Here is a 14,812-nt window from a genome sequence, read left to right on the forward strand (position 1 = left end):
GTTTTTTGAATCCCACTCTATTGGTAAGAAACTGGAGGAACCTGGAAGCATTTTTACCCATTAAAATCCTGTTCCTATATCTATATAAATAAACATAATACTTTCCCAGCTAGGAGCCACCCCCCGCCCCCCCCAACACCACCACCAACTACATGGAATAATAACAACTGCTAGGTGAAACAGAGCAATTCACTCCATATTGAACTGAACTCTTCTTGGTTTCATTGGCTCGTAGATAAAACTCCCTAATATTATTTCTGTGCAGTAACACAGGATAAATACTATACCTGAACATTAAGGGTATCCTTCTAAATTAACTTGATTTGTCAGCAACTACATGAAGGAGTTTTGTAAGTGTTATACGTGTATTTGCTTATTCAGTATTCTATTTAAATAGTATTTAAACTACTTTCAATATAGCACTTTGTTAATTTGATCACTTAAATTAATCCCTAAGGAGCAGATGAGCCAATTCTGAAAATTTGGCCTCATACAGTATAGAAGCAAAGAGCTTTTGTATTCTGTAAGAAGTTGAACTTGTACTTTTCCCTATTCTAAAGGTTGTCCCTGTCTGTTTTGAGGAAAAATATCACACAGCAACTGGTGCAGAAGAGACTTTCTTGTCAGCTGATCTGAACCACAGTTCTTGTGAACCTTCTATGATCCTAAACCTGAGGAAGTTCTACCCACATGAATTAATGCCCTTCGCATGAGCAGTTTTCAATTCTCGTTTTCCTTATTTATTAACAGAGAAACTGTCAGAGTACAATAGAGTATTAGTCATTTAATGGGGAAGCAGAAAATAATGAGAAACTTACGGCTGGTGCATTATTTTGAACTGGCTCAGCTCATAATCTGATATATTCTGAAAAGAGAAAAAATAGGTTTTGTGTTTTAAATCGATATAATCAAGACCAGTTAAGTGAATTTCATGACATTTTTAATAGGGAACTAAGCAAAGACCTAAAAAATAGTTTTTAGTTTTGTAGCTACATGGTTGTCTCATCTTGGTTAATGCTTAACTTTTTATTACTGGCCTGTTGTAACATTTCTGGAAAGCTGGTAGCACACGCTACATTGTTAAACTGGAATTTAACTGGGCATGAGGCCGATTAAATTACACTGGTTAATGAATCATTCAAAAAAGTGATAAGCAAGCCATTTTACATGGTCTCTTTCCAGCTCCACCACAGAATTTCTTTGGGGTTTTTTACTGAAATCAGTAGATCGGTACCACAATGGCAGAGTGGAAGATTATTTTAACAATGGTTGGGAGACTATTAACTCCCAGTTAGGTTTGTGTAGCTCCATATGCCTTTGACCTCAACGTGCCAAAGTCCACGCATCACGCTAAAGCAGTAGAAGTACTTCCAATGTTCAAGCTATTGTGCAACTTGCAGCTGAACTTCTTAAGTCAGAGTTTTAAGCTAGTCTAAATGAAACCTTTTTTATGTATGTATTTTCCTTTAGTGCAAAATTTCTAGCAAAATCTCTGGATTGTAATCAGAACAAGTGTGTGATTGCATGGTTTCAGTGCAGAAACCTCCTAAGACTACAATACCCTCTTTCTCAGCATAGATTTCAACAGGAGATAGGGCAGGCTTAAAACACATCCATTTAATCGAGACAATTCTAACCCTCCTTCTGGTTTTGATGGGAAGAGGAAATTAATTTGCCTTTTTTTCCCCCAAGACTTCCTAAGCACACCTATAATAGATGTGAAATCTCTGAAACAAATACTTTACAGTGACTTTATTGGTACTGAGTTCATCGTAGTATGATTGATGTATGCCCAGTTCCATCTGTTTTTCTGAATAATCCCCCAGCCATCAGATCCATTCTAAACTGTTTTGCCTTTTCTCTCACCACCTCATCAGCATGATAGATGAGTTTGTATCAGGTATATGTAAGGAGACACTAATAACAAGCCTATGAGACAAGGAGATCAAGTGGAGAACATGTAAGATCTCAGAGAAAGCATATTTCCTCGGTCTGTATATAAATTCAAATGAATCTCTGCATACTTTATTACATTTGTTGTGAAAATATGCCATGTCAGACAGTAGAGAACCCCCTATATTTAATACTTAGCCTGTAATTATACTGTAACAAAAAGCAGCTGCATATCTTCATCCATTGGGTATGATAATTAGCAGGTGATTAAGCAGATCTAGAAACCACCAAATTCCTGAGGAAATCTAAAACTATGTCTGATTGACATAGGGCCATCTGGGCTGTTCAGACTTTGTCAGCTGTAATGATGACTCCCCAAAAATGCCTCAGCAGATCAATGACCAGAAATATTAGGGCTGTTTCCTCCCCTGCTATTGCACTTTCTAAATAAGAGGAGGAGGTACTTGAGCTCTCTGTTGTGAGGATTTGACTCTTATTTGCTCCTTTTTCTTTGTAAAATAGAATATTGAAACCTTAACTTCTGTGTAGTAAGGTTGCTGAAGTATAATTGCTTGGTGATTGCAGCCAAATAGCTTGTGTAATTCTCTCTGCCCTTCAAGCTGATGTTTGCTGGAATGTTCTGCTTAAGCAGCACTCTGCCGTAAGCAGCTATTTCCACACAGGCAAGTGCTGCATGTATGGTCAGATCAAGCACTTTTTAAAATAGTAATTGAGCTTGGTAGAGGAGGAAGCTAAGGATCTAAGCACTTCCTATACTGGTGAATGTTTTATAGAGAGTTTTAAGTTGATTCCTTTTTTTTTTTTAATTTTTTCCCTTAAGGCAGCCTTCAATAAAGGGAGTAAGCTACAAGCTTCCCTGAAGTTTGAGGAGATTGGCATCTATGTGTCCAGCTGAAAGCTGTCTTTCCTTATTTTGTATGTTTTTTGTTCCCCCCCCCTTTTTTTCTTTCCAGTAAATTGAACCATTGATTGCAACTAAGAGTTGCTGCTGCATTTCAGCAACAAAATTCTGGTCTTAGGAAAGAATACAGAAATCTCTTGCAAACTCAATGCTTTTGAAATTACATGGCAGCTTCTGTAACATGACTAATTCTTCCAGGTTTCAATTATCCATTGTTCCTGTTGTTGCTTTTGATGTATGTTGTTAGTGATTCATATTGGTGCGAATGGAATATTTTGCAAATTAATGTGTGATAAAGAAGAAGTTAGAGTGTTTGGTTTGGGTTTTTTTTGGTTTTTTTTTGAGGGTTTTGTGTTACCAAACACAAAATGAGGAACTAAGGGGACATATTGGGATGTTTTGTTTTTTTTGTTTTTCTTTATATTTACAGTTTCAGGTTAGAGTGTGATTTAGAAAGCATATAAAAATTATGTTCTCTTCAAACCTACTAATGATTTCTACTGGCTGCTTCATTCACCTGACATCAGTGTTTTCAGTAGCTCACTTGGCTCAGTAGCTGAGAGTAACTAAAACTCCTAGCTTGCAGATCAAGCAAACCAGCTTTGTCCTGCAGATAGCATCATGGAAGGGAAGAAACGCTGCAGTAGTGCAAATGTTTGAGGTGTGTCTCTTGCTCCTTTACTTGCAGAAGCACATCTTGGATCTGAGCCTATCCTGCTGTAGCTGCTTGCCAACATTGATGCTGACAAAGGGAAAGCCTTACATCAAAAGCAAAGAGAAACCAAATTTCTGTATGATCTGGAGCTGCAGATCCGTAGGTATGTTTTATCCACTTTTGTCTGGAAAAGTTTAGACTGACTTATGCATGTGGACTGTGAAGTAGACACGCAGTGAACTGGCATGTCTGATGTACTCTAGTTCTGTGCATGTACTTTGCAAGTGGCTAGCGCGTGCGTATGGCTTACATGCCTCAGCTGAGTGGGATTTATGGCATCTTGCAGACTTGGGGACATATAGAGGATGACTGGTAGGTCGATAAGGGATAGTTAGCATGTAAGTGACTCCTGGTTTGAAAAAACAGTAAATGTGGTAGGAAGGTAAAGAGAATGGGGATCTGACATGGGATAAAATGTTCTAACACACTGTGCAGCATATATGGCACCTTCGCCTGCCCCAGGCTGAGCACTTCTCTAAGGAAGGTTTCTGTGTCATAAACATGGCTGTCAGAAGTCATGGGTTCTGACACGTTTTGGCCTCCGCATTTGCTTTGGAGTGGTTTTTTTTGCCATGTTTTCACAGTTCCTAACAATGGTTGTGCTAAGAGATATTTTTAACAGTTATTGCCTCAAAAAAGTTTTCAGATGTCTTTGAAGAAGGCTGTTGGTACAGTTGATCATATGATACAGTCTTTTCAACCATATTTTGAAGTTCGCAGAAGCATATCTCTTTCCTTTTCCTTAATTTTCAGCCCCCTCTTGTAGGTAAGCACCTGTATAAGATGGTTATGGCTGCCAGGTGCAAATAATACCTTGAACAATCCAGGAATGTTGTGAAGGAGCAGTAGGAGTTTGAAAAGGTCAAATTTTGGTGTGAATGAGGATGGGAGGACTCCTTTGACTTTATGATAAACAAATAAACTGTGTTGCTAGATAAGCTGTCAATATCTGGGCAGTAAAGCTGCATGTAAGGTGATAGTATTGTTATTACCTTACAATAATGCTGAGTTACATTCTGTAGCATAGCCAGTTCTGAGAATTGACCAGTTAGGACAGGTTTGCTGTGAAATGAGTTTGTTGCTTTTTTTTTTTTTTGTGTATGTGTATATATATTTGAATATAATATTCTATAATGATTTTGGCTTCCTCCTAATTTTCTCTCTCTCTCTCTTTTTTTTTTTTTTTTTTTTGAGGTGTGGGTGTGAGAATAAAGACCCAGATTTACTTGATGTGAAATAATTTCAAGTTGTTATGTCAAAATAAATGCATAATATAAAAGCTCTGTTTTCAGTATGACCAAGTTTGTTAAGACCTGTTATGTTTATGGAATCTGTTTGGTATTGACAAAAAGACCTGCAAGAAGCCAGGATTAGGAGGAATCTACAGCTGCATTTTTCACTTCCCAGAGACAGAAATTTGGAGTGTAAATAAAAATGATCTACATTTAGGCAGTCAATAGGAATAAAAATCTGAAAAATCATAGAGTTGTAATAAGCTGTGTTAATGGTATCTCTTATTAACTGGCATAGTAGACTATCTGTATTTAGGAGAAGATACAGCATTTCTTAGTAAAGATGTCCTGATGGAACATAAAAATATCTCTGTGGAATAAGATTTCAGTGCTGGCCTCTAGAAATCCAACCCAAGCTATAGACTTGTGATATCTGGCAGATACTGTCAGAGCATCTCAGACTGAGTAAATAATGGAATTAACGCATAGAAGAAATTTTTTAGGTTCTTTTTTTCTTTTTTTTTTTTTCTTTTTCTTTTTTTTTTTTTTTTTTTTTTGATAGAGGAGAACTCTTCCCCACAGGGGTTGGAAAAAAAATCAGGTGATAAGAAGCTAAATAATACTTGGAATCCTTAAAATTAAAGGTTGGTGCAGAAAGAATAGAATAAAAAAGAAATATGTTTCTATTGTGAGCAGATATTACTATTTTTAAGATATTTATCCTTTTTGAAGTGTATCAAACTGACATCTAGTGGTAGCAAGAGCACTTTGTGTGCAAAGTGGCTTTGTAGTGAGACCTGTTTGCATAGCAGATTAACAGGTTATAACTACATTGTATACTAGAATTTTGATTCCCTGTTCTTTACCCTAACTCAAATCCCATTTCTTTGTGTTACAGAGCCTTTCAATTACATCCTTCTCCTTCTACTGTATTCTGATTTATATAATTCAAGGTGGTGGTGTCTGTTCATCTTTACAAATGCATGGACTCCTGCTAAAGAAGTGTCATTCTGATGAATAGTTTCATTAGAGAGGAAAAGGTTGGAAGGGGTATTAGGATGAAAATATTCTCATCCAAAAAGGTGAGGATAAGGGTTAAAGAATCTCTGCAGGGTCACCGATAAAACTGTTCAGCAGTGAATTTTAGACCTGCTATGAATAAACAGGAGAAGTCAGGCTTCAGAGCTGTGATGCATGTCTTGGGTGTGGCATTACTCACAAGCATAAGCTTCTCTGGGAGGGGAAGCAGGACTTTATGGCCAAAACTGAAATCTGATGTAAATTGAGGCAAGATGTGTGTGGTCTGAATCAATAGAGCATATAGGCATGTGCTTCAGTAATTCCCAGTGAAAGCAGGAGAGGTTCATTTGCTGGGGTCTGTGCTTAACTGTTTTGCTGAGTCATGGTTGATATCCTCATTTCTCATTCATAATCTTATTCAAATAGAATTTTAAAAAATATTTTTCTTACCTATATTCTTCCACATTTTTTCTAGCTTATTCTGGTTTCAGTGTCTTTGAACTCTTGCTAAAACTCTGTATGATAACTACCCCAATGAGACTTTAATTTAGCTTTGCCTCCAGTACCATTATATACACAATAGGTAAACTGCTAATAAAAAGGAGAAAAGCAAAAAAGCTGCTAAAAAAAAATATTATTTAAAAATTATTTTAAAATATGGTTTAGGGGTACCATATCTATGGTCAAAGGATGCAACTTGAAATGAACATAGAAAAATTTAAGAGCACCATTCAAATCTGTATTCCTGATAATAAATGAAAGAGATCAGCAACAGAAAGATGGATGAAGACAGAGACAAGTCTGAAGGAAGAAGGAAAGGAAATATGCTTCAATGAAAGTGTAATTAGGAGTGGGCAAAAATAATAAAAAAAAAAAATCATTGGTTGATTTTTTTCAGGGTTGGCAGTTTGTGGTGGGAATTGTCAAACTGTATTGGTAATTTTTTGCTTGTAAATGCTTATTTTGTAATCTTCTTGGTTCATTATAACCATTTCAAATATCTCAGGGGTAAAAAATGTTGGTAGAATAATTCTAGTGAAACATAGCTCTCTGCAGTTTCAAGGCTGAGGTGAATCATGCTATGCTGCCTCTATTATTCTGTCTCTGTTACTTTCAAAACATGGTGAATCATATTTGTTGAACACAAATGTTGATATTCTGCAATGAAACTAAAGTCATAGTAATAGAAGTGGTATAAGAAACAGCTGCTGTCATTTCAGATGGGCGAGCCTACTGCTTTAACGTGAAAGCAGAGATGAGCAGCAATCCTGTTTGTTGCAGAGCTGCTCTGTAAGGACAAGATTACTTCTTAACAGTTGTGCCAGACAGAACTGGGTGATACAGTCTTATCTAACCTGAAGCTGGTAATGCAGTGCAGGTGCTTAACAGTTCTAATATACTTCTGACCTTTTGGCTCTGAATGTTGCGAATGGGAGCGGTTGCAATGTCACAAGGCCAGTTGCTATGTGCAGAGTCACTCTGGCTTTGCACTCGCTGGGGCTTTTCCTTACTGCTTGGACCCCGATGTTTTTCCAAAGTAGCGAAAGCATCAAGGATAAGTCATGCTGTTAGTGCCAGAATTGTTAATATAAATAATATCGCTAAGATTTCACAGCAGCCATCTCTGCATTTGGCTTATATTAGACCTCACAAGGTAAAAATGAATTTATGTTGGGAGCAGTGTTGGTAGGTAGGGGATACATTTGGGAAATGCTTGCTGTAAATAGAACTGTGGGGATGAGTTTCTTTGTCTGCTATGGATTTGTCAGCCATCAGGAAGTGCTGCTGGTATTTGTCCTCAGACATGGTTTAGTTAAACAAAACTGCTTGTCTAGTGTGTTACTAAGAGCTGTGTTCATGTTACAGGAGTTTGAAATCTAGATGTTTATCATGCTGGAAGAAATGGTGGAGTATTTTACACTTTTTAGGACAATCAGGTTTATTTTAGTGCTGTTGATGGAGATCTGTTTGTTGTGTTGAGTGAAAAACAGTATTTTAATGAATGATTTGATTAGGTTTAATACACATTGTACTACTGTATGGTTTTGCCAGAACTCCAAGGCTGAGGAGCCTGTGCTGCATATTCTTCCAAAATTTTTTTTTTTTTGAAAGATATTTTCCTGCAGTAGTAGCTCAGTCAGTCCCTGCGGTTCATCTTGAGGAAGCAGCCGTTTGCAATAGTACCTAAAGTGCACACATTTAGGGTTAACCAGTTTTTGCTTTGAAAGAGCTCCAATGAAAGATTAAACTAGTTGATCTTTTGTTCTCATATATGCTGTGAGTGGGTTTGCCTACGTTCATGACCTAGGATTTCCAGCCCGTTCTACACCCTAGGAACTGCTCTCTCACACTTGGCTATCCAAGACTTTTTTTGAACCTGCTATATTCAATCTTGCATGCTGAATGAATGGTCCCTTCCTTGAAGGCTGTCTGCAGAAACAGTCTTGTTTGGAGACAGTAAAGTTCGATCTGCAACATGAATCTTTTTAGTGCACATAATGGGAAAATGCATGTTATTTTTCCTAGAACATGGGTGTCCCGATTAGTCTTAGGCTAACCTGATGAAGAGATGAGAGGTTTCCAGGGTTCTTTCAAAAATTACATTGTCTTTCTCACTAACAGTGTAATGATCTGTGGGCTGAGCTCTATGTTTTCATGTCATTGCAGGACATTTACTGGAACATAGAAAATAAAACCACTTCCCATATTTTTATAGTAATGCACTGCTATATGCTAAGGTAAATTAAAAAGGGTTTTAGTGTTTGAAAAAGGAAGCAAGTCACCACAGACAAACAAAAACTATGACCACTAGAAATTTAGCCTCAGCAAAAACTAGCAGAGCCTGCTGCTGATGTGGGCTGCAAGATTAGGAAGTCTTATTTCTTTTTTTGAGAAAAGAGAATTCAGAAGAGCCAGCTGAAAGTCTTCTAGCAGAACCATCTATCTCTAAAAATGCTTCAACAGTTACAGCATTGTTTTGCAGGACTCCTTTCACTTCATCCATGATTAGAAGTCTATAAAAAATTTTAGCAAAGTTGAATCAATTAATTTTGACATTTTTAATATAAGGTAAGAGGCCCAAACGAGGCAGGTTGGTGCTACTGCTTTAGTGGTTCCAAAGCATTTTATTTTTACTTTTACGGGAAAGTTGCAACTATTCATTCTGATTCAGAACAAAGGGCAATATTGAAGTGTCAGAAGTTATTTTTGGCCACATCTAAGAATTAATGGTCTGGAAAATATTTCTAGTCTGTAGTCAATATACCAGTGACCCAAGATCTCCAAGAAACAGGACATGCTGCAGAAGTGTCCTCAGCATGGATCTCTGCTGGAAGCAAAACTGATGCTCTAGGAATTGACCTTTCCTCAGGACTCGGCCCAAGGTGGGAATGCACTATGCTGTTGACCAGTTTTGGACCCAGTTTAATAGTGACATCTAACAGGATTTACTCTGTCAGCTGCTTCTAATAACCTTGCCCTTTGAGATGGCTCAACCATGTCTGAGGCCAGCTGCTGCTTCTAGCTACCTGAATCCTTTTCCAATAACTGCATGCAGGTGATTTGGGTCAAGTGGTGCCCTTCTGTGTCTAGCATTATTAAAACAATGCTGTTGTGAAAAAGAAGACTCTTCCTTGGCCATGTGGTTATGTGCAGTTTCTTTCTAGCTCATCTTCTCCTACTTAATCTGTTTTTGCTACCTGGTATTTCCTTAAGCGAGCAGACCTCTCCACCATGGATGGTCTTCCAGGCTCTTTCTGAGGTAAGAGAACGGGGGCTCCTCCAGGATCCTCCCTACCTCTTACAGTATCTCTTGCCCCTAGATAACCTAAGCAAGTTTTACAGCAATTACCTCGTATCTTATTTCTAAGGCGGGTGTTTGATAAAACACAGCTAGCTGGGAGCCCTGCTTGCTTCCTGATTCCAGCAAGGTGTCACCAGGCAGGGCTGGGGGGAAGGAGCATGAGGCACCTGAACATCCCAGTGGCTGCTGCTACCAAAAGGGCCAGTCCTGCTCCTTCCCTTCTCCCTCCACTCCTGCCTTGGAGGAGTGTCTCCCATTCCTGTGCTGACTTTGGTGCTTCTCTGACCCTTTTGTAAATTGAACCATCTGTAAATTAAACAAGGAAGTTCCCTTGAACCAAGGGGAGCTTCTGGTGAGAAAGAGGGGGGTGGGAGAAAGAAAATTATTATTGAGGAGACCCACCCCCATCCCTGGCAGCATCCATTTCAGTTGTCTGGGTTTCTGTGAAATCTTATACTGAAGCTGTATTCCATAGCTGCTTTAAACCTCCTGGAGAGGTGTATTCTCTGGGCACTGTGCCTCCTCTACCTTCTCCTTGCTGTCACCAGCAGTTTTATGAGAAACTGGATTATGGAAGAGGTATGTCTGAAAAATAATAATACAAAAAAAAAAAAGTTTTGATGTACATAGGACCTTGATGCACTGTCTTTATGCCCAAGTGACAGCCAGTGCTAGCAAAAGAGTGTGTCTAATGGGAACACAGAAGGGGCAACACTTCCCCTTTGCCCAGGTATGAAACAATCCCTGCAGTTAATCTAATTTTCTTACTGAGCGAGTGGAGGGAAGCAAGAACTAAAATGGTGTTGGTGACGGCATTTTCAGTATCTGAATATCGACTTAGTGGGAAGAGTACTGTCTAGGCATGATGGCAGAGGCTGTCTCAGTGGAAGATGCTCTGTGCACTGCACTGAGAAACCAAAGTTCTCTCTATTTTCTGGGTATTAAGAGTTTCCATCCTGCTCTCATGAGGGAGGCTGAAAATGACAACAGGAAATAGCACAGCAGGAATCAGTTCTCAGGTCACTGATAGACGAGTCTGGCAAGGACCCTTGTTACTTGGGGAAAGTAACCATAATGCTAGTTAAATGCTGCTATACAGGACAAATAATTGAATACAGAGGCTCCACAGGTCTCTCAGGCTGTTGGGAGCAATGAAATCAATCTTGGAGAATCCCAAAAAGTGGGGGACTTCAGGCTTTCAGCTCTCTCCTGCTGGCCAGGGGCCTGGGAACTGTGCACAAGTGGTCCCTGCTGACACTTCCTGCAGAAGCAGCTGCCTTCTGCTTTCCTGCATCTGGACAAAACCAATATTTATAACACGTGCTGGGAAATAGCTGAGCCTGTAAAGGCTGTACAGAAGGGGTGTGAGAATTGTTTCTCCTCTCAGAACAAGTACTATGGCAGAAGCAGTCAGCAATCTTAAAACTGCAGTAGCAGTCTTAAAACCAAAACCTATATGTGAGAGTATTCTTGAAATATTAAGAAAGATCATATGCATAATTATAAGCACATTAAATTTCATCATGGGAATGAGAAGTAGCTAATCTTACTGTTAAGAATAAATGCCCTTGTGGAATTAGAAAACATATGTGACTTCATACGTGCCTGGCAGCTCCAAATGCCCTTATAGCTGATCACCTTCTATTTGGAAATAAACCTCATCATAAGCTCCTAGCACATTTACATTGAAGTAACAATATTGTATGCCCACCCAGAAATCTGCTGAGCTACTTAGCTTTGAAAGTACCCCCTGGATAGTGGGATAGATTTGCTGTACCTTCCTTGATATTGGTCTATATTTTTGAAGTAGTGCTTTAGTTCCACTGTTTAGCTTCATTTTAGTAACAACAGTGGTTATGCTATCTGGTGTAGATACTCTTTATAAAGTCACAAAAGTGTTGAGTATGTATATCTGTAGGCATCTTGAAAATGAGTAGTTGATTTGCTTGAATCATGTTAGCTCAGTCACAGTAAGCAACAACACTAATAGTGGGTAATCACCGAGTTCATTAGCAAGATCATGGCTGCTGTCTTTCAGTGGCCAAAATAACCTTGTGAAAAGATAGACTTTAAGGTGCTGTCAGGTCACTGCAAGTAGGAGAAGGAACACCATATACAGCTTCTGTAATTTAGGTAAGCAGCAGTGTTATCAAGGTTCAATACAATGAAGATCCCTTACTGTAAAACACACATGCTAGATCTAAGTTGTTTTAAGAACTCAGCCTTCATGACTGTTTTGTGTTGAAGAGACCAGCTGCTGATAATGCTGGCTGAAACAGAAGGAGCTATTACAGCCACCAGAGAAAGGCACATGTAGTTGCTTGTATCAGTAGATGTCTTCATTCAAAGCATGAACCTCATCAGTGTTGGGTCACAGCATGGTAAGTGCGGATGAGGACTTCCAAGATGGGGTGGAAGACATGTATAACATGGAGTGTTGACCTCTCTCCTGCTTTGTGATGCTAGAGTGCTGCTTAGTGGTTTATGGCTGGGGCAGCCCCAAATCTTGAAAGCCACCTCTTATTGGGGCAAAGACAAAGACAACTATAGTATTAATCAATGCTTACTAGTGACACAAAGAGCTCCAGAAATATTCTTGGTAAGTACTTGGCTACAAAGAGGTTAAAGATATTTGATATAAACATCTGCTTTAATTGCTCCAATTTGGAAATTTGAAAGACAGCCTCTAAATGTAACACTCCCTCCCCCCACACCAACATCCCCTGCCTTCTGGGATGTCATTAGATCTGTTAGTGTGCTTAAATGGTTTAATTAAAATCTTTTCTGGTCCAGTGCAATAAACAATATCTTCTGTCAGTGCAACATGTCTGATGCTAATGATGCTTCTGGATGATAGATTGTTGTGGGGATAGCTACAAAGGTAAAGAGTAACTTAATTTGAGAGATTTGATTTTCTTTTACTTTAGCTATCATGAGCTGAACAGATAATGCCAGTTAGAAAGAAGCAAACGAAAATGTGCTTTCAAAGTTTGTCATCTCCTTTGTTCTTACATCGAAATTTAAGAGTATAGTGACCCATTTGTCAAGTGATGTATGTCTATCTATCTACTGAGTGTTGCATTTCAGTAGGAAAAAGAAGATCTAGTTTTGGATACAGGACTCATTAGGTTAAATAAAGTTGCAAGTGTTTGTGTGCATGTGTATTTCTCTGCAGAATATTGGTACATAAATGAATACAGTATTTCTGGTTTTTCTACGTCTGTATTGCTGCTTGGTTTTTATACTCAGATGGTTATTTATTTGAATTTCATGCTGGATCTAAGTACTTATTCAAGGTCCTGGGACACACAGTTTGTACTTCATTCTTTTCCCTCTCAGCACTATGAATCTTCAAGCGTGTAAATGTCAGTCCTTTAATACTTGGCATTAGCCGGTGAAGTCCATATCTATATGGGAAGTTCTCAAATCTTCTAAATATTCAAACTGTAAAATCCTGCTGTTAGCATGTTCTGCATTAATTTTATAGCATTAGATACTGTTCAGGAATAGATATGAAATAGACTTCCTTTTGGCTCTTTCTTGAAGTGACCAGAGTTATTTGTGAACAGGCAATTAAAAACTGGGTTACAAAAATGATGCCAAGTGTCACTGAAATTACTGTTCCACTATATACAAGCATACATTAACTTCTTTCAGAAAAAACTGTTTCTATCAATCTTTTGAATCTAAATTACGGTATTTAGCAACTGTGGTTCTTGCAGTGAAAGGAGTAGTAGAATATATATTTAAAATGTATAAAAGGAAGTATATTTGTTCAAGGCTTTCAAGTCAATGACCCAACATGTTATTGACAACCAAGATTAAATGTTTACAAGAAATCCTAAATTTCCACTGAGATACAGACACTGTTTCCTTTCCTGGCAGTTTATGAAACATTCACATTTGAATTTCAGTCCAGCACCATCTGACCATTTTGGAGCAGCATATCTTTAAATTTATAAGTGAGTTTGTGAAGAGTTTAGAGTGGGAGGAGAAAGGAAAAGCAGCATGTTTTCTTTGAGAAAAGTTAAGCTTTGAAAGCTACTGAAAGTTTTGGAATGCTAAAAGACAAGCCAGCTGAGATACATTAATGGGCAAAGAGCAAGAGAAGAGGTCAAAACTGTACATGCAAATATCCTTTCACAGCCTAGTAATTTCTAAAGATTCAGATGGCTTCAAAAATAAGCTCATTCCAGGGATGCAATATACATTTGCAGCCAGTTCTAATGTTAGTCTATCACTATAATGGTATCTGAAAGCCAGCGATATTTATGCTAGCATGAAAGAGACTAATACATTCATTTTAAATTAGTCTCCCAACCCCAGTTGCCTTGTGTGTGGGAGTAGTTTCTTTTTAGGAAAAAGTCACTGTTGGCTGACACTTTCTCTCCCTTTCTCACCCTTCAACCATTGACTAACACTGAAATTTAATTTACTATGAATACTTCCATTTTTGCTTACATGCCATTTAAATGTTTAATCAAGGTTTTAAACCAATTCGTACTGCAGAGCGACTGTCATGTACTACTATCTACATGCAGAAGCAAACTAGAAATTGAATGAACATTGAGCACTAATATAAAAATCATATGCTGCTCTCTAAATGATGGAAACTGTGAAAGTTAAGAGGCAATAATGGATAATGATCATGTATAACAGCCATCCTTACACTGGGACATACACTTGTAAAACAGAAAGAGAACACAGAGAGAATAACATTTGAATTTTTATATGGGTCAATTAATTAATATAAAATGTGGATAAATTTTGCATATACATTAGAAGCTAATCCACCTCTGTCTTAAAAGGTTCATAAAGAGTTCCATATGAATGTGAGTCCAGTCCTAATTTTATTGACCACAAGGAAAATAAAATAACTTTATTGGATAAAAGCAATCAATTTTGATTACATATTTTTTCTTCATATTTCAATAAATATAGTAAGTACTATTTTTTAGCATGGCTTTCCACATTCACTTTAGTGACTAACACTCTACTGGCAATGGTCATATCATTTCAATTATAGGATACAACCACTTGTAGCTATTTCTGGTGCACTTAAAACATAAAAATATAAAAACCCATCTCCTTAATAAATTAAGATGGCCATAGAATGGGTATTGTTGCTAAATCTATAGTTTATCTTCACTTATTTTTCTCAGCATTGGAGAGAAGAAGAGGTTTTAAACTTCAGACGTGCAGACTTAGAAAGTAAATCCATTTAAAAT

General features: G+C 37.9%; 1 protein-coding gene across 3 annotated transcripts in view; it reads right to left on the bottom strand.

Annotated features, from left to right (window-relative positions):
• Positions 1-14,812, bottom strand: part of BLNK (B cell linker) — a 102,887-nt gene that overhangs the window by 66,721 nt on the left and 21,354 nt on the right. For all 3 annotated transcript variants that reach the window (XM_030486423.2, XM_030486424.1, XM_030486422.1), the window contains exon 3: positions 819-865. In XM_030486423.2, coding sequence (XP_030342283.1) covers positions 819-865 — 47 coding nt within the window. The remainder of the gene's footprint in view (positions 1-818; positions 866-14,812) is intronic.

The sequence above is a fragment of the Strigops habroptila genome, chromosome 5 (assembly GCF_004027225.2).
Source record: "Strigops habroptila isolate Jane chromosome 5, bStrHab1.2.pri, whole genome shotgun sequence".
Taxonomy (NCBI): domain Eukaryota; kingdom Metazoa; phylum Chordata; class Aves; order Psittaciformes; family Psittacidae; genus Strigops; species Strigops habroptila.